Here is a 23,083-nt window from a genome sequence, read left to right on the forward strand (position 1 = left end):
TCTCAAGCCACAAGGGTGATGTTTACTTGAATACTTTCAGTACTTCAGTATGACCTGAGACCAGCTGCCTCCGAGAGAGCCTGGAGCCCCACCCCCGCCCCGTTACTTTTGTCCCTACTGAGAAGACCACTCCTCACCCGCTTCCTCCACAAACTGCCTCTTAGAAGTCACCTCTGGGACTCCCAGGGCCCTATCCTGGTCCCTGGGCTTTTTCCTTCACAGATGCATCAGCTCCACCAGAAGGAGTGAACACAGGCCCCAGAACTCTGCAGACTGCACCCTCTTGTCCCCTGACACTCCTACCTCACCACCCCTGTCTGCCTTGAGCTCTCAGCAGTAAAATCACTATGTCCTTGGTCTGTGTTTGCATGGGTAACGTCAAGAAGCTCAGCACTCCCATGTCGGTCCCTGTCCCTGCACCCTGAGCTCTGCTGGATGCCTTTCTGACCCAACCATCTCTCATCCCCGCTCTAATCCCTGAAACTTCTGTGCATCCCGTGGGTGCCGACTGTCTCTCTTGCGGCCCTGGACCACTGGGCCTTGGTATGTGTCACCTTGCTCCTCGCTACTGCTTCCCGACTATTCTCTCTTTCCTGAAAAATCAGCGCTGACTTTCATGCTATTAGACTATACCAACCCCTACTTCTACGGGCCCCCAGGCCACTCCCTGGCATCTTAAGGGTTTTTAGCTCCTGGCTTGGTATCACTTTTCCCCCATTCTCTCCTGCTCTAATTCTCAAGGATTTCAATGTCTGTGTGGATCCTTCCATCACGCTGGCCACTTGATTTCCCTCTTGGCCAATGCTCTTGCCTTCCACCTGGCCTCAGTCACTCCTTAGCTGTCTGCTAAGGCCCCATTGACTCATTTTCATTTCCGGGATTCTATCTTAAGGTAACAATCCAGAATATGGGAAGGCAGGAAGGTGTGGGAAATAGCAGGGCAAGTGATGAAAAAAACAGGCTCTGGGTCAGATTTCCTGAGTTCAAATCCCTATTTGGACTTTGGGCCTCAATTTCTTCATCTGTTTACTGGGGCTAATAAAATACACGCTCCCTACAGGAATATTTTAAGGAGTAAACAAGTTACTGCACGGGAAGTGCTTATAATCCTGTCTTAGTTCCTGTCTGTGCTCAAGAAATCGATGTTAGCTGTGATTATAACAAAAGAAAAAAACAACCTAAACATCCTGCAGTAGAGAGAAATGGTTGAGAAAATTAAGGACCGTTTACTAATGAAATATATTTCAGTCATTAAAAATTCTGCTGACGTATCTATGACCTACTGTTGAGTGACAAAAAGCAGAAAACAGAACAGCAGGTGGAGCGCGATTCCGTTTAAGTAAAGGTAAACACGTAGAGAACTGCTTGGGAGGGTGTCCCCCCCAAATGGTAACAGTGACATCCATGGATGGTGGTATTTGGGGTGGCTTGTACTTTCTCTTTATGTTTTTCTATACTGTTCATTTATTTATTTTTTTACAATGAGCATGACCTACTTTTATCTAAGAAGAGCCTATTTAAAATAATGTAACAATAACACAGAAAATGCTGTGACATATATGAGCCCAAGAGGGTGGAAGACATTTTATGTGCAGTATGATCTCAGCTATCTAAACCCAACCATGTAACCCAGCTGGTCATGAAGAGATGGTGTTCCTTCCCCACACTGCTAACAATACACTGGGGTCTGTTGGTGGGATTTGGGCTTTTTTCCCCCCTCTCTAATTTCCAGTATTTAAAACTGTTGTTATATTACTTTAATCCAGGGGCGACAAATGTAAAAGGATGTGTTCCTCTTTCCAAAGCTGTCCTGGTCATCACTCAGTTTCCCCTAATCTTTGTGCTCTCCCAAATTCCTCCCATCCCCGGTCCTCCCCGAACGCCCTCCTGCCCCCAGGGCCTTCTCTCACCACAACCCTTGCCTCCTGTTGCCCCCACAGGGTCTCCTTTGCCTCTTTCATCTCTGACTGGACACTTCGGCCCCCTCCCGCTGAGGACTGCTCCCGGGCCTCCCACCCCGGCTGGGCACCTCATACCCAAGCAGGTGACGCCGTCTGTGTCCAACACCTGGTCCTCAGCACACGCGCACTGGCGGCTCCCAGGGGTGGCCAGGCACAGGCTGCTGCAGCCACCGTTGTTCACGCGACATTTGTTGGTGCCCACTACAAAGGCAGGGCCGAGGGAGGGGCCGGCGAGGACAGGGAAAAGTCACGTTCAAGTGAGGAGTCAGAAAGGGAGGCAGTGACGACAGGACAATAAGCATGTTGGAGAGAACATGGAGGCACGGGACAGGGAGGGAGACGCGGAAGACAATCAAACTCTCTTCTCCAGGGCCTCAAAACTCAGAGCCTAGGTTCCCTGGGGAGTGCCTTCACCCCCACCGCCCCGAGTAGCCTCACTCCCCATCCAGGACCCCCCCGATCACTGGCCCCAGCCCCAGGCGGTACCTTGCTGCTGCTGGGCATCATACATGCGGATCTCAAAGATGGGGGGCCGCTCGCTGCGCAGAAGGGTCACGGTGGGGGGGGCGCCGCCTGTGCCCCGTTCTAAGCGGTAAACACTGCCACTCCGGTACTCGGTCCAGAAGAGGTAGTTGCCGTGGTGACACAGGCCGAAGGCGTGGTTCAGCTCAGGACCCTCGTATACAATCTAAGAATGGAGGGGAGGTTACTGAGGAGCTGAGGAGAAATGGGGTGCCTGAGGAGGGCCCGGGGGGATTAACATTTTGTTCATTCATGTGTCCATGTCCTGGGTGTGGGTCTTGTTTCCCCCATTAGCCTAGGAGCCTAGGGAAATGAGGGTGACAGCTTTGCACGCACTGAGGTGCCAGACCCTGGACCCAGCAGGATGCTGATGGGGAACTTGTCCACACTATCCTCCCTTGGATCCATTCATATGCATTCATATCCCTCCAACGTGGGTATATGCGCGCACACACACACAAAGTACTGAGCAGACAGCCAAAATTCATCTGTTCATTTCTTCACTCAACAAACATTTGCCAGGATCTATTAAGGGTCAAGCTATGGTATGAAAAAGACACCGTCCCTGCCCTGAAGCCACTATTGTCTCATGGAGGGCACACGCGGTAATCCAGGCTGGAAGAGGGGTCTGGAGACAACATCCCGGAGAAGGTGGCTCCTGAGCCATGGGACAGGGGAGGAGGAGTGGGGAAACTGCGTCAGCAATAGCACAGGGGGCTGCACCCTGTACGCTATGTGCCGGGAATTCCAAGCTGTCTTGTGTCACTTGCTCAAATGTCAGGGTACAGGGAACAGGGGGAGAAATGAGACCACAGAGATAGTCAGAGGCCAGATCATCAAGGGCTTTCTATACCAGGAAAAGGCTCAGTCCACATGCCTAGATATGCACATGAGTCCCGAAGCATAAGGCCGACCCAGTGAAAAAGCACGTGTCGACGCCGTCTCTAGGAGTCCTGCACTTGCACAGAGGCAAACACAGCAGGCGCACACCAAAGTGTGCTGTGTGTGGGGGCACAAACGTGCAGAGATGCACACGCGCTGTCCGCTCCGGTATGCGCATGAGTGGCCAAGCCTGCAGACAGCATGCAGTCCCAGACACGCTCTTGGAGAGGCGATCCTCAGGCAATAGGACACGTAACACACACAGCACAGAGAGGCGCACATCCACAGGGACGGAGGTGGACATGCATGAAGCACACGGGCCTAGATCCAGAGATGCCCACACATTCACACACAAAAAGCCGCATCCAGGGGTGCCTGGGTGGCTCAGTCGGTTAAGCGTCTGCCTTCGGCTCAGGTCACGATCCCGGGGTCCTGGGATCGAGTCCCGCGTGGGGCTCCCTGCTCAGCGGGAAGTCTGCTTCTCCCTCTCTCTCTTCCCCCACCCCTGCTTGTTCTCTCTCTCAAATAAATAAAATCTTAAAAAAAAAAAAAAAGCCCCATCCACACACAAACGTGGCCTAGCAACGCACACAAGAACACCCCCACAGAGGTGCGTGCCTGCCCACCTTCCGGTCTGTGCCATTGAGCAGTATGGTCTCGATGCGGTCATAGAAGGCATCCACCCAGTAGAGGCGCCCCGCTGGGATGTCCAGGCTGAGCCCATTGGGCCATAGCACTGTCTTGGAGGTGACGAAGATGTCTCGGTGTGAGCCATCCATCCAGGCCCTCTCCAGCCGCCCTCGCCGACTGTCCTTTGGGTCCTCCTCCCAGTCTGTCCAGTACATCCACCTGTGGGCAGTGACTGGTCAGCACCCATGGGCCACCGCTGCCTTCGGCAGCCTGCTGTGTGATCCCGATCCACGTATGCTGTACCAGAGCTCCTCCCAGGGGCTTCCTGCCTACTTCACCCTCGCCCCCACATTTCATTCATTCCTCCACTCAGCCAGTATTTGTCGAGTGCCTACTGTGAGCTGGGCACAGTTTTGGCACTCGGGGACCCAGTGGAGACCCAGGCAGACAAGGCCCCTGCTCTCATGGAGATCACATCCCACCCAGGGGTACAGACAAGAAACAAGTCAACTGGAAAGTGACACACATTGGAGGTCGAGAAAAACCAGGAAGGGCATGAAGCAGGATGACGGTATAGGGAGTGGACTGGGCAGCAGCTGGGGAAGGCCTCCCCGAGGAGGCGGCATTTGAGCCTAGGTGTGAATGTGGACAAGGGGCTAGATCTGCAAATGTCTGGGAGCTTCAGGCAAAGCAACTCCCAGAGCAAAAGCCTTGAGGCAGGAAGAGCTGGGGGGTCTGAGGAACAGACAGGGGGCAGTGGGGACAGAATTTCCTAGGGTAGCAGAGAGATGCAGATGAGGTTGAGGGGATGCAGGCAGATCCTGTAGGAGCCCAGGCCTGATAAGGAATGTGGATCTCACTCCAAGGGCGAGGGGAGCCCGCAGGGGGCCCCAAGTTGGGAGTGACAGGACCAGATCTCTCTGTATGTGTCTAAGGCATCACTCTCATTGTCCTGAAGATGGGGCACCTTTCCCCCATTCAGCCTCTGATTCCTGCCTCAGCACCCCACTTTAGATTGCTCTCCCCTGTACACTCCTTGTCTCACCTCCCAGTTCTGAGACCCACAGTTCCTGACTCCTCCCACCCCCAGGCCCTGGGGAGACTCACCCATTGAGTGGATCCACCACAATGGCCCTGGGGTGTGTCATTTTGCCCTCGATTAAAGTCTTTCGGGTCTGAGCAGCCTTCTCCAGCCTGGCCACACTGATGGTCTTCTTGGGTCCATCATCCGTCCAATACAAATTGTCCCCCATCCAGTCCACAGCTACCCCCTCCACATTGTGGATACCTGCAGGGAGTGAAGGGGGCCATGACGGAGAGCCTCAAAGGAACCTCAACACTGCCTGCCTCTGAGCAACCCGACACCCAGGCCGTGCGGGGAGCACCCTGTGCCCGAGACGGTGGGTGTGCTGGGGTGGGGGGTTGGAAAAGGAGCTGAGGAGACTGCATTGAGGCCCTGGGGCTCTCAAAACTGCGGCCGGCAGCCCGTGAACCTAGGTGGCAGATGCAAGCTCTCATGTGAGGGCCTGTCTGAGCCTGAGCTGGGGTGAGCTGGGGTGCGTGTGGTTCTGGGCACAAGTATGACACAACATCCCAGGCCCAAAAGTCCTGAGCTAACAAAATGAATAAATTAGGAAGTGATTTTTCACTTAGCCAAAGTGTTCATCTCAAGCTTACATAGCAGCTCCCCTGGTATAGGGAACCCCAATCTTTTCCTGATGAGTTACTTCTGATTTCCCCAAAGTCTTATGATTGCTGACTGCTGAGGTTCAATGAGCAGAACTGCGGGGGGTGGGGAGCAGTAACTGGGCGTCAGCCAGATTCACTGGGTAGAGAGCTCTGTCCTGGGGGCCCAAGTGCAGGTTTGGGAATTCCTGACACCCAGCAGGAAAGGGGCAGAACTCAGGAGCTCAGAGGCAGATGGAAATCGAGGAGACAATGTAGTGTTGTCCTGCCCAAGCAGCTCAGAGGGAAAAACTGGGTTCAGGTCCCAAAACATATTCTTCGCAGGACAAATAAGCAAGCAGCTTTGGTGGCTGTGAGGGCTGTGCAGGCCCTCTGTGGGCACCCAGGTGCTGGCGGGGCTGCTCTATTCAAGGCCTCAGGCCTCCCCTGGGCTGTGTCCTGTGTGCAGCTCTGGAGCTCAGAGCCGACGGCAGAGAGACCCCGAGTTTTCCCAAGGGCTGGCAAGGACGGCCCACGCTGCCTAACCCATCCATCCTCCTGCCTCTTTCCAGCTCAGCCAAGAAGGGGGTCACACAGGGGTCAATCTGTCTATCCCCTCATCTCCATGCCAACCGGCCCAGCCAGCCAGTCAGCAGGGGACTCTCCATGCTGAGAGGGCGCTGAGAAGGCGATGCGCAGGCCTCACGTGGCTTCCTTTCCCAGGTGGGTGTCCCTCGGGAGTCCCAGCTGCACAGCCCTCACTTCGGGGGCCCTTACCGTCCTTCAGGATGGTCTCCCGCTCAGTGCCGTCGATCTTCTGGCGGCCAATGAGGTAGCTGGTGGTGTCGGCAAAGTAGATGAAGCCAGTCTCAGCATGGAAGTCCAAGGCCCGGGGGTTCATGAGGTTCTCAATGGGGATCATGTGTTCGTCCGGGACCTTGGCCCCCATATCCATGCCCCGGATAATGCCTGGCCGGCCCTTGCCATACACAAGGAACAGCTCGTGTTCTGGTTCTAGGGCAGGCACAAGGAGGGGCACAAAGTCAGGCACGTGTGTGCGCGTGCACACACACACACACACTACCACCCTGCCTCCAGGGCCACGGCCCAAGAGGCTGCAATGCCCCAGCTCTCCTGAGCCAGGGGGTATGGGTATGGCAGGGGGTCGGGGTCACATGGACAGATCCATAAACATGTAAAGGCCAGGGACAGCACCCTGGGGGGTCTGCCTTGCCAGTCTAAGGGTAGGAGATGGTGCAATAGCCAGGAGGAGGTTTTCAGTTAGGTGCTCACTGCTCCGTGGTAAAATGTTGGATTCTGATCACGCTGGATCACTTCTACTCCTATCATCCTTATCTAAGCCACACCACCCCTTGCTTACACCACAGAAGGAGCCTCCTGCCACTCTCCTGCTGTTCATCCTCTACCCAGCGTCCAGCCAGCATGATCTTTTGACAAATGTGAAGCACATCACGTCACTTCTCTGCTGGAAAGTCACCAAGAGCTCCTCGTCCCATTTCGAATCCCGTCCAACCTCTCCTTCCTGTCTCGCCTCATTCATGCTGTGCCCTTCTCAGCCTTGAAGCCTGGCACTGTTGATCCCCTCTGCCAGAGGGCTCTGCCTTCAGGTGGTCACGTGACTCGACTCCTCCCTTCATAGAGAACTTGGCTCAAATCCCTGCTCCACAGAGAAGCCTTCCCTGATCACTCCACCCCAGCTGGGGCCCTCACTGCCATCAGCAGGCCTGTGCTCCACTGTTTTCTTCCTAACACCAGGTACCACTTGGAGTAACTTTTACTCGTCTGTCTCCCCTGCCAGACTATAAGCTCCGTAAGGCAGAGATGACATCTATCTTGTCACTGCTGAATCCTCATGGCCAGGACAGCACCAGACACAGCCCGTGCTCACGAGGTATTTGTTGAGTGAATGAATGAATGAATGAATGAATGAATGAATGAATGAATTGAATGGGCCAGTTGACAGTCTTCTACAGAGCCCGAGGAGGGTAATGGGAAAAGCCTTGCTCTTGGATGTGGGTTCAAATTCCGTCTCGGCCCCCCACTAGAGGCGAAATGGGTAAATCCCTTCATTTCTCTGCATCTCAGACAGAAACGGCCTGGCTGTGGGGAGGCAGACAAGGACGTGTCCCACCCCATCCCAGCGGGCACACCCCCCCCGCGGCCACTCACTCTTGCATGACTTCCCATCACTGCCCAGGCTGAAGCCGGAGCGGCAGCGGCAGGTCCGTGCCTTGTGGCTGTTGGCTAGCAGGCAGATGTCGGAGCAGCCGCCTGGCTTCCCGAACTGGTCATTCTCACAGGCGTGGCTCCTCACTGCAGGCAGGGGAGAGCTGGTCAGGCCCCTCCAGAGCCCCCGTGCCCAGGCTTCGGGAAGGCTTCCTGAGGTCTGACCACACTCCTTCCTGCTGTGGTCTTTAAACCTGTTGTCCCATTTGAAGCTTTAGAAGCCACAGGACTGGGATTTCTCTGCCTTCAGACTTGCAGGTGGCCGTTTCTGCGGCCAGGGGAGAGAGTCACACCATTGCCCGTGGTCAGGTGCTTCTACTCTGAAGCAGCCAGGAAACTGGGAGGAGCAACCTATGTCCTGAGCAGAATTGGGTGCAGGGGCTCCATGGAGGTGGGATCTAGAGGCTGAGGGGCAGGAAGGGGCTGGCAGGGGAAGCTGAGGGGCCAGGGGAGCTAGTCCGGGATGGATTGCTATAAGAAGCAGTCATGATATGAGAGAACCGGGCATTCCCACAGGAGGGTCCATGCAGGGGCTGCGGGGCCCCACTCACCTCGGGGCTGACGCCGCTGGTGGTAGATATGGAGGGCACCACCCTTGTCCACACGGGTGACGACCTGGTAGTCAGTGCTGTTGAATCGATTCACTCGGATCACGCTCGTCTTCTGCTGGGCATTGGCATTGTCCGAGTTGGTGGCATAGAGATAATTCTCAAACACGGTCAGGCCATACAGATGCTCAATCTGAGACGGGCAGGTAGGAATGGTCAGCATGAGAGAAGGGAATCCTCCCTCTGTCCTGGAGAGCCCCTCGGTTTCCCATCCAAATTTCATTATTTGCACTGCCCACTTCATTCCACAACTGTCTAACTCTACGCTTTCCTCCTGTATCCTCCGGCTCTTGAGATCTTTGCTTGTCAAAATCCCACTCATCCTTCACAGAGCGTCTCTCTGAAGAGCTTCTGGGATCTTCTAACCAGACACAGGCTCACCTTTCACGCTCCATCTCTCTGGCTATTATCCACTGACTGGTGATTTGTGGACTCATCCCATCCACTCTGCTCAAACCCCTTGAGGGCAGGAACCACGTCCCCCACAGGCTCAGGCATACAGTGGATAATGGAACCATTTTGGACTGAATTGGAGTTGGGCCCTAAACTCTGTCCAAAGGAGGACATTCTTAGCCCAACTCTAGCCACGAGCTTTGGGAAGACTGAGAGGACAGACTTGCCCCAAGCAAGCCTGGTAACAGCCCTTGCTACCCACATAACTTATCCAAGGTGACTGACTGTTCCAGCTTGTCCAAGACAAAGGGATTTGCTGGTTTGTGGCATGTCCAGGGCTAACAGGGATGGTTGGTCACCTCAATGATCCCAGAATGGAGGTGCCATCTCTGAGTTGGAAGGGCTTCTAGACTTGGTCCCAGTGCTATTTCCCAGCTGTGTAACTTCAGACAAATCTCTTAACCTCTTTGAACCCTGCTTTTTCTAATGCCAAAAAGGAACTGAGACACCTGCCCGCTTATCTCCCAGGGGTTGTTGTAAGGATCAAGTGAGAAAAGGGAATTAAAAGATGTCTCTAAAATGACCTGTTTCCGTCAGAGTAGAAGCCATATCCACTCCCTTCCTTGAGGGGCTCATGTCTACCCCGCTTCCCACCAGAAGGCAAACGTGCTCCCATGTCATCCTCCCTCTCACTGGGAGGCCTAGGGAATGGCTGCCCTGAAAAAGCTTTCCCCTCACCAAAATGCCCTGGATGATGGTCTGCCGGCCCTTGCCCTCGTAGTCCACCACCTCAATGTAGTCCAGGTAGGCGTCGGCCCAGTAGACGAGGCGGCTGACGAGGTCCAGCGTGATGCCGTGAGGAAACACGATCTTGCTATCAACCAGCTTGGTGCGGTTCTGCCCATCCATGTCACAGCGCTCCACCTTTGGGATCTGCCCATAGTCAGTGAAGAACACCTTCCTGTGGGCAGAGGGCACGTTAACTGGGCTCTGGACATCGGGCACTCTCCCTTCCACCACAGCCTCGGCCCACCCCTCTTACCCCATGGCAGGGTCCAATGCAATGCCCTTGGGGTTGTAGAGCTCCAGGTCCAGCAAAGTGACACACGTGTCCCCGTTTCGGTTGCAGACAAAGATCCTATCATCGATGTCATCCACAAAGTAGAAGTTGCCCGTCAGCCAGTCGATGGCCATCTGTTCCACGTCTGGAAAATGTGAACGAAAGAGCTATGGGGGGAGGTCCTCCTACAGACATGCCCACCCTTGTTGGTGCAGAACCCACCCCTGGAAGCCCACCTCCTCTGGGGCGACCTCCTTCACCACGTAGGCTATAGCTGTCTCTCCTCGCTGAGCTCCTGTGGGAGTTCTTGACAAGGGCACATTTTGCCTTGTATTCTTTGCCATCTTTCCTAGCTGGTTTCTATCTGGTTTCTCCAAAGACAAATGTCCGAGTGCCCTCCCACAGAGTCCTGCTCCACACACCGAGCTCAGCGCCGCACACAGGAAGCACTCGGTCCATGTTGGCTGATTAGTTCATGGACAAGCTTCCCCAGCTCTAGCCCTTCCCTGAGCGGGACCATCTTCTTGGGGTACCAAAAGGCAGTGAGGACAGGTCCCCAAGTTCATTCCAATATTTTTACATATGCTTTTACTTGAGATACCAGCACTCTGGCTAACTAAAACATCACGCACGTTTGATGTTGGCTGGATTTTCATCAACGTTATATGGTAAGTCAAGTTATCTCATGCCAGCCAGGGCACTGACCAGACACGTACATGTTGTGTGACTCTTAAAAATGGAAAAGCAGGGCACACCATTAATAAATTCAATCTGAGGGGCGCCTGGGTGGCTCAGTCATTGAGCATCTGCCTTCGGTTCAGGTCATGATCCCAGGGTCCTGGGATTGAGCCCCACATCGGGCTCCCTGCTCCGCGGGGAAGGCTGCTTCTCCCTCTCCCACTCCCCCTGCTTGTGTTTCCTCTCTCACTGTGCCTCTCTCTGTCAAATAAATAAAATCTTTAAAATAAATAAATAAATAAATTCCATCTGAGAAAAAAGTGTGTCAAAATATGGCACCCATAGACATGGAAAAGGGAAGGCCCATGGTATCAAAAGATTGGAACCAGTGACATAGGCCAAACTTCCTCTACTCACCCCCGTTCCCGTTTCTTCAATGTCCCTATTGCTCAATTTCCTATCCTAGGGAGGGTGGGAAGGAGCAGAGAATAACATACAGGGCTGGAGGACAGAGAACATAGGAGGAGGGCCATAAAAGGACTCTGAAAGTAAACTGAGGCATGGTTCACAAAGAAGGGGAGCTTTGTGAAGATGAGAGGAGGATGGAGACCAGGTGCCCACACTCAGTTTATGCCATCTCTGGGGGAGATGGGAGAGGCTAAAAAGGACTGAAGAGGGGAGGGGTAGGGCACAGTAGGAAATCTGGGGACAGGGACCCCTGCGGGCCTCTTCGGACTCCTCTTCTCTAAGACCCACTGGCTCCCATCCACTCACTGCCCCCTCCAACTACCACCACCAGAGGTAACGCCTCTTGCAAACTGGGAATCTCCTAAGACAGCGACTCCTCGGGACCCCTGCCTTGCACTCCACCTCCACCAATTGCCCCAATAGGTAAAGAGATCTGTGGACCACCTGCCTTTGGCTGCAACTTACTCCCACACACTACCCCCACTCAAACCCAGTAGGGATTATTCTGCCCCCACAGAGCTGTGGGTATAATAACTAGACGCTCTGCTCAACCCCCTTCTAATCCTGCCCCCACCCACAGGGATTCAGGGGCTGTTTCCTAACAGTGGGTGGGGGTGGGGGCAAAGGGAACAGGAACGTGGCTCCCAAGGAACTTGGCCAGGCCCTGACACTGACTCACAGTCACAGGACTTAGGCCGCCGGAGGAAGAGCAAGAGCCAATTCGGGGCTCTCATCAAACTGGTTTCCTCTTCAGGCCCCCCCCACCCCCCCGTTAAGCCGCACTTCAAGGTGACCAGAGAAGGAGGTCACGGAGAAGAGGCACTGCCCCTGTGGTTGCTGACACACCCCCAAGCTCAAGCACTGTCTCCTCTGGGCTCCCAGTACTGGCTCATCCTGCTGATGGGGGAAGAGAGAGGCAGAGCAGCCTGGGAAGTGCGGGTCCCAGGCCACAGAGGAAGAGGGCCCCGGGCTGGGATAAGGCAATCACACTGCCCCACACACTGTGACCACAGAAAAACAGATCCAAATGAATGCCACTAGGCGGCCTCTGGAGGAAAACCGAAGTCCCCAAGGTGGTGGTGGTGGGGCGGGAGACCTGCTGCAGCAACGGGCAGCTAGCAGGCAAGTAGGTTGGAAGGCAAATCGGGCCGCGCGCCCTTTACTTGGTGGCCACGGTGGGGGGGCTGATGGCATGCAAGGGAACTTCACTGGAAGCCATTTTCCCAGCATCAGCTGGTGCAGCTGCGTCCTTCTCTCTAACTTCCTGAGGCTTCCCTGAGTCACTGCCCAGCTCAGGGCTGGCAACACCCTGGCGCTGCTCCCCATCCACTCTTCCCTCAGCAAGAAGGAAGGAGGAAGAAATCTGAAGAGATCGAATGCCCCCCCATTGCAGGTGCAGCTCCACAATCGCCCCCCGTGCCCCCCAGGACGTGGCCGACCTTTGAGACTCCCTCCTGGCCTGGCTTCCCTGCCAATTCCGGGAGAGCAGGCAGAGGGATCGTCCTTGCTCTAGATTATTTACCCTTGGCCGGTCTCCCCTTCCACCTCCCAAAGGCCAGGCAGGGCCCCACTCAGCAGGCCGGTGAGGAGTTGGCAAGAACGGGCGTCCCCAGCCCGGCCTGGCCTCTACTTTGGTATTTTTGCAGCTGGAGACTATTAGTCGCAAGCAAAAATCCTTTGTTATACAACCCCCCTCCACCACATTATTTTCCTCTCTGCTAAAGTCCAGATTCCTCTGCCCACCCCACCACACACACTCACACACATGGCCACTCATACCTATCCAAGGCCAGTGAAGACAGATGGGCTCAGATTAGGAGAGGGCACCTTCCCTCCTTGGCTCCCCTATGGGCAGTGTCTGGACCACTGGCCTGTCTCATGGCATGGGGGGCAAGTTGACTCCTGGGTTTGACCCCAGAAGACCTGAACATTCTGGCCCCACACATTCAGAAGGCAGCTGTCCCCTGTGGTCCAGCTTTCTCAGGGCTGACCCCAGAGCATCCTCCAGAGGGGCTCTGGCCAAGGGCCCCAAATCTTTTTTTTTTTTTTAAGATTTTACTGATTTATTTGACAGACACAGAGAGAGAAGGAACAAAAGCAGGGGGAGTGGGAGAGGGAGAAGCAGGCTTCCCGCCAAGCAGGGAGCCCAATGTGGGGCTTGATCCCAGGACCCTGGGATCATGACTTGAGCCCAAGGCAGATGCCCAACGACTGAGCCACCCAGGTGCCCCTCCCCTAATTTTTTTTTAAGATTTATTTATTTATTTGACAGAGAGAGACACAGCAAGAGAGGGAACACAAGCAGGGGGAGTGGGAGAGGGAGAAGCAGGCTTCCCGCCAAGCCGGGAGCCTGATGCGGGGCTCGATCCCAGCACCCTGGGATCATGACCTGAGCCGAAGGCAGACGCTCAACGACTGAGCCACCCAGGCGTCCCCAAGGGCCGCAAATCTTGAAGACAGGGGAATCTCAAGTAAACCTAAGGGGAAGAATGCTATGTGGTGGGAAGGGTCTGGGGTGGTCTGGGAGTCACGTTGTTGGGGATTCCAGTATAGAGGAGGAGGCTAGGAAGCTAGGAGGGGGGTGAGACAGTCAGAGGACAGACCACAGCTTGCCAGTGATGTCACAAAAGACTTTCACTTCCAGGCTCCAGAATAGACCTGGGGTGTGTGTCTATAACTGTTAAGTCCTCCCTGCACTCTCCCCCGACTCCCACCCACCAATGCTCAGCACTCTGCCCTCTCCATAACTCCAATTTTTCTCAACTTCAAGAGATATTTCCCTAAACATTTGCTGCTTTTCCAAAAACAACCCCCCCACCCCTGCCCCACCATTCCCAAGAAGGCCCTGGCTTCAGCTGCAGGGCTCTAGTCACTCACCCTAAAATAAATCTGGGAGAGGAAGGGGGCCTCTGTGCCCAGAGGAAATATCCCCCAGTGCATCCATATACCCAAAGATTGTAGGACAGGGCATGAAGTCCCTGGATGAGGAAGGATGAGCAAGGATAAACCCCATTCCCACTTTAACCACATCCCCAATGAACACACCGCATTCTGGTCCTTATTCCAGGAACCTCCCCACCTCTCCCATCACTCTGCTCTGCCCTGGGCCCAGTCAGGCTCCAGACACTGACAGCGGATTTGAATCCTGGTTCTATTACCTTCCAACTGTGGGACTATGGGAAAGTTACTTAATGTCTGAATCTCAGTTTGCTCATCTGTAAATGGGACTATGGGAAAGTTACTTAATGTCTGAGTCTCAGTTTGCTCATCTGTAAATGGGACTATGGGAAAGTTACTTAATGTCTGAGTCTCAGTTTGCTCATCTACAAAATGGTATGGTACATTCATAGCATTTAGCACAGGGCTCCAGACACTGAGAGTGGGTATGAATCCTGGTTCTATCACCTTCCAACTGTGGAACTATGGGAAAGTTACTTAATGTCTGAGTCTCAGTTTGCTCATCTGTAAATGGGACTATGGGAAAGTTACTTAATGTCTGAGTCTCAGTTTGCTCATCTGTAAATGGGACTATGGGAAAGTTACTTAATGTCTGAGTCTCAGTTTGCTCATCTGTAAATGGGACTATGGGAAAGTTACTTAATGTCTGAGTCTCAGTTTGCTCATCTGCAAAATGGTATGGTACATTCATAGCACTTAGCACAGGGCCTGGCACATAATTAACACTCCACAAATGGGAGCTGTTGTTCTTACCATCGTCCCCCCTCACCTTGACCCCATTCTTCCCTACCTTCTCCAACAAGTTACCATCTGTGCCTTCAGCTAGAGCCCCGTGGCCTCCTGACTAAAGGTGGGCCCTCCAGGTGGGCAGTTTGGGGCTAATACCTCCTATTCTTCAAGACTCAGCTCAGGTCCCCAGAAGAAAGCTTTCTGTATTTCCGACTCCCGTAAGCCCCAGTCACTCCTTTTACCACAGCCTGTTTACCTGACTACAAATACTGTGAGGGCAGGGTGCTATCTTTCATCTCTGTCCCCAGTGTCTGACACACATATACTGATTCATTCAACAAATATTTGTTGAGCACTGAGTCCTCACTCTGTTGTCCTAGCGCTGGGACATCACTTTTTCCCTTCCCTTCGACTGCCAGGATCTTCCTTCTCTGGCCCCAAGACGGTGGGAGAACACATCTGTCTGGTAATCCTCCTGTTTCTTAGAGTCACTTGGGGCTCTTGCCCTGAGGGCTGGCGGGGAGAGAGAGGCCCAGGGGAGATGATTAGGAGTCTGGGGGCTTTGCAAGTAGGTAAGAGACTGCCAGGCAGGCCCGGCAGAAGCTCTGCCAAATGGCACGTCCTCATGCCCCTGTTTCCCGACTTCAGCACCTCTTGCTCCCAGAGAGGCCAGGGCTCAGCCGCAGCATCACCTCTGTCTCCTGGGCTCCCTTCCTGCCCTGCTTGTACTTCTGGCCTGGGGTGTATGCCCCGCTTCTTCCCTTGCCTGGCCCAGGCCCACAAAGGCTCATCCCGGGGATGAGAGGCTCGGATTCTGCAGCTCTGATTCAGAATCAGAACCAGGGTCTTCCCACTATTGAGAAATCCTTGCTGGGCTCTAAAATGCATCTCTCTTGCTTAAGTTACTTCCTGTGGCTTGAAAACAGGGAGGGGGGCTGTGTTGGGAGCAGGCTGGGTGGAGAGGCAGCTTCAGGGAGACAGCGGGGGAGGAGAGGCCAGGCTGGAGCTGAGCCGGGAGACGTGGGGCTGGCTCGGCCAGGGAGAGGAGAGAAGGGCTGTGAAATGATTCGGAAACTCGGGATGGGAGTGGGAGCGGGGAGCAAAAGCACCAGGGCACGGGTGGCCCAAGGCCAAAGGTTGTGCTGGCAAGAGCCCCCCAGGATTCTGACACCCTGAGGGTGAGGAAGGCCAAGGGAGAGGGTGGTGGGGGGGTTGGCTGGCTTTCATACATAAAATCTGGAAGGGTTCCATATGTATAGGGTGGGAGGCAGAGAGGGCCTGGGCCGCCCAGTTCAGTGGGAAGACGGATCCCCTTCCAGCCAGGGAAGTCAGTTCATCTCAGACTCAGAGGGGCTACTCTCTGCCCCCCTCTCTGCCTTCCCTCTAGACACATCACTACCCATTTCCTGTTGTGATTTTAAGCACACACATACACACATACACACAGGCACACAAAGAAAGAGGGAGGGATAAGAGAAACTGGCCAGCTGGACTTGGGGACTCATTTCGCAACCTTGCTGCCTGCAGTGTAAGGGGCCTTTTCTGCCTCCTCACTCCTTTCCTCATGCGGCATGGTACAAGGAAGAAACCCCAGGATCCTGGAGGGCTCTTCCAGAGCATCCCCGAATACACAGTCCAAAACTAAGTGACTTTAGCAAAACTTATTTCCTTTAAAAAGGCCTCGCGTCAGAACCTTCTTTCCCCACACACACCCCTTCCCAGGGCCCCATTCCTGCAGGCTGCCCTCATTCTTTCTAGGGTGAAAACATCCTCAAAGCCAGGGGAAGACAGGTCAGAGGAGCACAGCTAAGGCAATGCAAGGCTGGGGGTGGGGGACTGGGGAGGGTAGGTCAGTAGATCTGACCTCCAGTCCCGCCTAGGGGCAGCCCTGCAGGGGGCTGGGCGGAGCCTAAGGTTCCCTGAGCCGGTGGTCAGAGGTGGTGGTCAGAGGTGAGAGGCAGAGAGGGCAGGCCAGGCCTGGCTATGGAACTACCAGACCCATTGTCCCCTCTGGGTCTCAGTTTCCACAACTTCAGTCTTTCGTGTGTCATTTTCTAAATGCTTGCCATGGTTATGTACATTTATGTACATATGTATCATTTACCTACTGTTTCTGTAAGTCAACTCATGTTTCTTATTTTGCTGCATCCTAAGCAATCTATGAAATCATAGATTTGATGTGCTAGTTATAGGAGTTTCCTAATGGTCATTACACAAAAACTGTAACAATAAAAAAAAAGTGCACGTCCACATACCACTTAAAATCAAGGCATCCCTGCTTTGGGAAAGGCAGTATCAAAAACTGAGGGGTCAGGGGCGCCTGGGTGGCTCAGTCGTTACGCATCTGCCTTCGGCTCAGGTCATGATCCCAGGGTCCTGGGATTGAGCCCCACATCGGGCTCCCTGCTCAGTGGGGAGCCTGCTTCTCCCTCTCCCACTCCCCCTGCTTATGTTCTGTCTCTTGCTGTGTCTCTCTCAAATAAATAAAATCTTTAAAAAACACAAAACAAAACTGAGGGGTCGGCCTCAGTCCTCCCTAAGGGTCTTCTGGCTCACTACCATGTTCTCCAGTCACAGAATCAGAATCCACAGAGACCTCCCCATGCTGCTGGGACGGCGGCGGAGGGGAGGATGGACCCTGGGATTACATCCCAGGAGGGAGGGGAAGTGGTGAGGACTCAGCCCCAAGTCCCCCCAGTCCAGGCCAGTGAAAGTCACAGAAAGAAGAAGTGTTGGCAGCCGGGGCTCAGTTAAGGGAGGAAAGTGTATGTGCGCGTGCGCGCGCGCGCGCGCGCGCGCACACACACACACACACGCACGCACGCACACACACACACACGCGCACACCCCTTCCAGATCATGTGAAGAAGTTGGTCAGAGAGTGTCCCCCAACTTTTGAGTAGAAACAGAGGGAAGGAGCTGGGATCAAGACAGGAAAAAGCAGGAGCTTCGATCCCAAGCTGGCTCCACGGAGCCTCTCCTGGAAGCTGCACCGACCACTGAGCATGGCAGGGTCTTGGAGGGGCCCTCTGAGGGCTCTCAGGACTCCGAGCAGGTCTGGCACACACATTCCCTAGGACCCATGTGAAACAGGCTCACTTCCTGGCCTCCTTCCTTTTTTCTATTCTATTTCTGTTACCACAGTTTTCTCTGGGGCAGGCTCCCCCTTCTTCCCACACCAGCAAGCAGGCTCTCTCGGCCTCTTGGCCTCTGGGCCCCAGCACCTCTCAATTGTCAGACTCCTCCCTCCTGCATGGGGCTCCCTCCCAGGGGTGCAATGGAGGTCACAGTCATAGCCAGGAATGGGATGATTGCAGGGAGGGCTCCCCTAGGGGGCAGAGAGAAAGCAGGAGAAAGCAGCAACCTTTCTTCTTCATCCCCCTTGGGGAGCTAATTACAGGCCGGCAGCCCACTGCACAGGTGAGTGCCTGGGACCGGCCACCCGCACACCAGGACAGGCCACTCAGCTTCTCCTGTGAAGGGGCGGAGCTAGGGATGGGGGAGGGTGCTGGGGAGAGGGAGAGACACTTCCGACATCCTCATCGCAGGGCCCATAATTAGTCTGTGGGATGAGAGCAAAACAACTATCCTCAGGGTGACAGCCAGACATTCAGGCGGCATGGGGGGTGGGGTGGGGGCCGGGAGGAGGCACAGAGGCTGGGGCAATGGGAACCCACTCGTCCACCCCACCAGCATTTCCCCCCCGGAACCTTGATCTGTTCCTGCCTCCTGGACTCTGCCCCAGAGGGGCCCAATGAATCTAACAGACTGGGAGGCAAGGCTCTATTTGCCAAGGGAGGGGTACCCGCCTGAGCTTATTTCCTGCTTCTCCTTTAGAGGAAGGCAGGAGACGGGGCCAGGCCAGAGCAAAAGCCGAGAAGTTTCCCATCAGGGCGCCCTCGCCAGCCACCTACCCACGAGCCCATCGTCTGGCCCTGAGGCAGGGCCAGGGAGGGAGCTGCCAGAGCCGTTTGTCCAGACAGGCCTGTTGGGTGGGGCCGTCAACAAGGAGCAGGGAGAGGGTAGCTGTCTCAGGGGTCTCGCCCTATGCTACCCTCTCTGCCACTGGGTTCCCTATCTGCCCACCCCTCGAGAGGTCAGCCAACCAAGTATGGCAGCCCCCAGCCCAGCATTCCAAGGAAGACATGTCGGATCCCAAGTGAGCCCTGGTGACCAACAGACCAGAGACACCACTGGGATGCTCTGGAGGACCTGGAGCCGAGGTGCGGACGAGGTGATGAGGCTGCAGAGGGTAAGGGCTCTCGGGGAACCCCTGCTAGTCCAGAACTAAGCCCATGTGTCCTCCTGGGATCTGTCTTCTGTGGTGATCATAATACGGGGATGCAATGAAGAACGAAGATCTTCCAGCAGGCCCAGGGTTCACAATCTAAACCTATGGGTTGCCTCTCGCTTTCACTTCATTTGATCTGCTCTGGACAGGCAAGCTCAAACCCATGATGCAGATTAGGAAATCAAAGCAGGCACAGGGAATTCTGATTTACTCAAGGTCACAGATCAAATTACCCTCCCTCCTGGGGGTCGGATCAACCAAGGCCAGATCTTCCCCCTCATCTCTGCAGTGTGGCTTCCTGGAAATGTGACGGTGCCAGATGTTTGTTTGTTTATGTAACAGCATCTGAGATGAGCAGGGCTGCCTCTGGCAGTGGATCTATGCCCTGGCCCCATCCCTAGCTATATCCCTTCTTCCACCCCTAAGACAGCAAAGTACAGCCCAGGGAAGGAGTTTGAATGGAAACATCCCAGAGGTCTTAAAATGTCCCTGTGGCCCCAGTGCTCTCTGCTCCTCCTCTAGTCTCATTCACTGTCACAAAGCCCCCCAAACAGCCTCAGGACCCCCACACTCACCCTGCAGCCATGGATCCGTTCTGATGATGTCCCCGAGGAAAATGACAGAACATGGAGATAGACCCAGCCAGACCCTGGCATCTTTGCCCTCAGCCACAACCTAGCAAGGCTCCGCCTGGGCTCCAGGCCTTTTCTTTCCCTTGCCCTGGCTCCTGCTACATGGGAAAGCCCCTCTGCGGTTGAATCAACACTCTTCTCTCTAAGAAGGGACAGTCCCGAGTCTCTGGAGATTGACCATTCATTGCCCCCTTAGCATTTTTCCTTGGCCCTGGCCCAAAATTCAGGAGCCATCTAGAGACTAAGCTCAGAGAGAGGGAAGGAAGCAGAGCCATCAGTCTGCCCCTGTCCCCCAACAGGGGTCATCTTGTGCAGCCCCCTGCCTTGGCCTCAGTCAAGGGCTTCTTCTTTAGACTCCTGCCCCAGACAGGGGTCATCCTGTCTAACCCTCTGCCTCTGTCCTAGGCAGGCTCCAGCTTGCTCCATCTTCCCTGCCCTCCCCTGCTCTCCAAGTTAGGAGCAGGCAACTCACGGTGCAGACTGAGGGAGATGTTGATGGTGTGCTCATCCACGAAGCCCTTCAGGCCAGGCATGCGGGCACACTTGAGCTGTGTCTGGGCAGCGCTGTCCCCAACATGCACCCAACACACAGTCTCGTTGGCGTAGCTGAAGTCCATGGCTGTGGTCTGCCGTGTGCTAGTGGGCGTGATGGTAGACACTTGGGCCCCACTCAGGTACGTGGCCAGGATGTTCTGGGAGTTGGCAATCAGCAGCACGGGGGGCCGGTCTACTGGCTCTGTAGATGGAGGAGAGAGGGGGCGATACGACAAGGGGCTCTAGGGCCTCTCAGGCCGCCCCCCCCAGGGAGCAACATGGGGGCCATCTATCGCTGTGGCCGCAGGGGACCCCACCTACCATTCTTGGCCTTGCAGGAGCGGTTGTCTGGCTGCAGCAGGTACCCTTCCACACAGCCACATGTAAAGGAGCCGTCCGTGTTGGTGCATAGCTGGCTGCAAGTGCCGTATACTGAGCACTCGTCAAAGTCTGCCGGGAGAGGGGTACGAGTGTGGTCATCTCCCGCGTAACGAGGGGAGGAAATTGGGTGCCCTCAGACCCCACCAGTGAGGCTGTCCATCCTTATGGCTACTTTGGAGGACAACTTGGCAGAATCTATCACAAGGAGAGATGTGCAAACTTCATCCCCTAGCAAGTCCAGGCTTGGAATCTGCCCTCGTGAAACCCCCGCACAAGTGCACATCATCCTTTCCTTCAGAAAAGATTTCTTGAGCACCTGCCCGATGCCAGGCACCGTCCTAGGCTCTGAGAATGCAGCTGTGAATAAAATATATTCAAATTGCTGCCCTCATGAAATATAAATTCTGACAATAAATGAAATATTGGGATTTCAGTAATAAATAAAACAAAAAAGTAAATTCTATGTTAGAAAGGCTAGTGCAGTGGAAAGTGACTGGTGGGAAAAATATTAAGCGGAGATGGGGGTAGAAAATGCAGGCAGTGGGTTGTGATTTTAGGGATGGCCTCCCTGAGAAAGTGGCATTTGTGCAAAGAGCCGAGGGAGGTAAATTTAAAACAGAAGAGGATGCACTGTTCGTGACAGAGAGAAATTGGAACATCTCACCAATAGGGAGATGGCCAAGTAAACTGTAGTAATAGTCCTACTTCATAGTGGTTTCTAAAAGAACAAGGTAGATCTCTACATATTAATACAGAAAAACCTCCAGAACATACTGAGTGGAAAAACTGAAGAAAGGTATGTACCATGTGATATTTATGTGAAAAGGGTGCACGCACATAAATAACACTTTCAATTGGATTATCTGCGGATCCATGCATTCCAATGCGCAGAGAAAGGCCTAGAGACAGAGGCAGCAAACCGATAACACAGCTGACCTCCAGAGATGGGAAAGGGAGCAGAGCTGAAGAGGATCGGTCAAAGGGGACTTTGGTTTTATCTATAATGCTTTAAGGTTTTTACAAGAAAACTCACATATCCGACCCATGAGATTTTAAGAGGAATTTAGAAATCTGGCGGCAGCAAGTGGTCAGGGCTCACGGTCACGCCCCGGGGTGGGCCTCCTGTCTGTGCCTTCCGTCTCACTCTCCTCCTACCCGCCGGCCCTGCCCCACGCCTGCCCCCCAGCCACGCATGCCCCCCCCAGCATGTACACACGGACACACAAGCACATGCGCTCACATACCTTTGCAGGTCTTGCCATCTGCCTGCAGCTGAAAGCTGTTGTTGCAGTAGCAGGTGGGCCCGTTGAGTGTGGGGACACAGTGGTGCTGGCAGCCCAGCTGAGAACAGGGTCCTTGGAGCTCTGCAGGGGGGCAGGCAGCACACACTCAGGCCCCCAGACTGCCACCTTCCCCCGCCTCCCGTCAACCCTTGGGAAACCACTTCCAAGGCCCGCAGCGTCAGAGATGGAAGAGGCTTCAGGAATCATCTAATATATTTTGCAAGTGAGGAAACTGAGACCCAGGGAGGGTATAAGATGGGCCCAAGGTCCCATAGCCAATTATGGCTTAGAGGCCATATCTGCCTGCCCTGGTAGCTCTGGACTCCCTCCGTCCCTGTGGAGAGGGGTTCTGGCAGTTGCTGGGGTCAACAGGGAGCGAGGACAGTGAGTCTCGGCCCCTTCATTTGCCTCTTATCTGCACGGCCCAGGAACTCCAACGCTGGCTTCGGGGCTAAGGGGGAGGAGTGGGCATGGCGTGGGGTCTTTCCCCTCAGGATCCCAGCTCTGGTCTGGAAGCACACCTCTAACCCATCCCTTAAGCCCTGGAGGCCTCAGAGAGAAGGTCCAAGGTCTAGGTGGAAAATGGGAGGAGGAACAAAACTGGTTCCCTCAGGACCTTTCTCTAATCTTCCTCTTGCTACTGACCCACTTCCACAGGGGAGACAGAAGGGAATGAGACAGGAGGGGGAAGAGGTGGGGGAGCAGCTGCCCCCCCAAGACCAGCGACCCAATTAATGGCCTTGCGTGGGGCCAGGCGGCCCGGCCACAAAGACCCCTTTGTCCAGCTGCCTCACACCCCCGCTTCCCCCCCACCTAGAAGAGAGCGCTGCCCGAGATGCTAAGATGTTCAGAGGCACTAAGCCTGCCAGCAGGAGCTGGGATGGGGGGCCAGTCCCTACTGATTTCTTCTCTTCTCCACCTCCACCCGGGAGCCCAAAGGTGCTGCCTGGCCAGGCTTTCCCCACAAAGTGGGGGAGGGCCGGGGTGGGGTGGGGGGACGATATTGTTTGTTCAGAAAAATCTAGAAAAGAATTTCTCTTCTGGACATGTGGCAGGAGGATAAGGAGGCCCAACTTCTCTAATAGCAGAGAAGGAAGTTCAAACCCTAGGTTCTCAAGGTTCTTTGTTGTTTTCGATGCTGACAAAGTATTCAAAGGGAAG

The 23,083-nt window shown here is 54.6% G+C and overlaps 1 protein-coding gene across 2 annotated transcripts in view; it reads right to left on the reverse strand.

The window, feature by feature from the left end:
• LRP1 (LDL receptor related protein 1) overlaps positions 1–23,083 on the reverse strand; it is a 79,910-nt gene that overhangs the window by 44,163 nt on the left and 12,664 nt on the right. For both annotated transcript variants that reach the window (XM_064591057.1, XM_064591056.1), the window contains exons 4-15: positions 21,884–22,003; positions 20,580–20,708; positions 20,197–20,460; positions 9,951–10,113; positions 9,647–9,869; positions 8,459–8,648; positions 7,851–7,994; positions 6,438–6,674; positions 5,103–5,283; positions 3,992–4,214; positions 2,448–2,649; positions 2,037–2,162 (exon numbers count right to left, since the gene is read on the reverse strand). In XM_064591057.1, coding sequence (XP_064447127.1) covers positions 2,037–2,162; positions 2,448–2,649; positions 3,992–4,214; positions 5,103–5,283; positions 6,438–6,674; positions 7,851–7,994; positions 8,459–8,648; positions 9,647–9,869; positions 9,951–10,113; positions 20,197–20,460; positions 20,580–20,708; positions 21,884–22,003 — 2,202 coding nt within the window. The remainder of the gene's footprint in view (positions 1–2,036; positions 2,163–2,447; positions 2,650–3,991; positions 4,215–5,102; positions 5,284–6,437; positions 6,675–7,850; positions 7,995–8,458; positions 8,649–9,646; positions 9,870–9,950; positions 10,114–20,196; positions 20,461–20,579; positions 20,709–21,883; positions 22,004–23,083) is intronic.

The sequence above is a fragment of the Mirounga angustirostris genome, unplaced genomic scaffold (assembly GCF_029215605.1).
Source record: "Mirounga angustirostris isolate CCGP_5_RB_7025 unplaced genomic scaffold, mMirAng1.0.hap1 SCAF_5, whole genome shotgun sequence".
NCBI lineage: Eukaryota > Metazoa > Chordata > Mammalia > Carnivora > Phocidae > Mirounga > Mirounga angustirostris.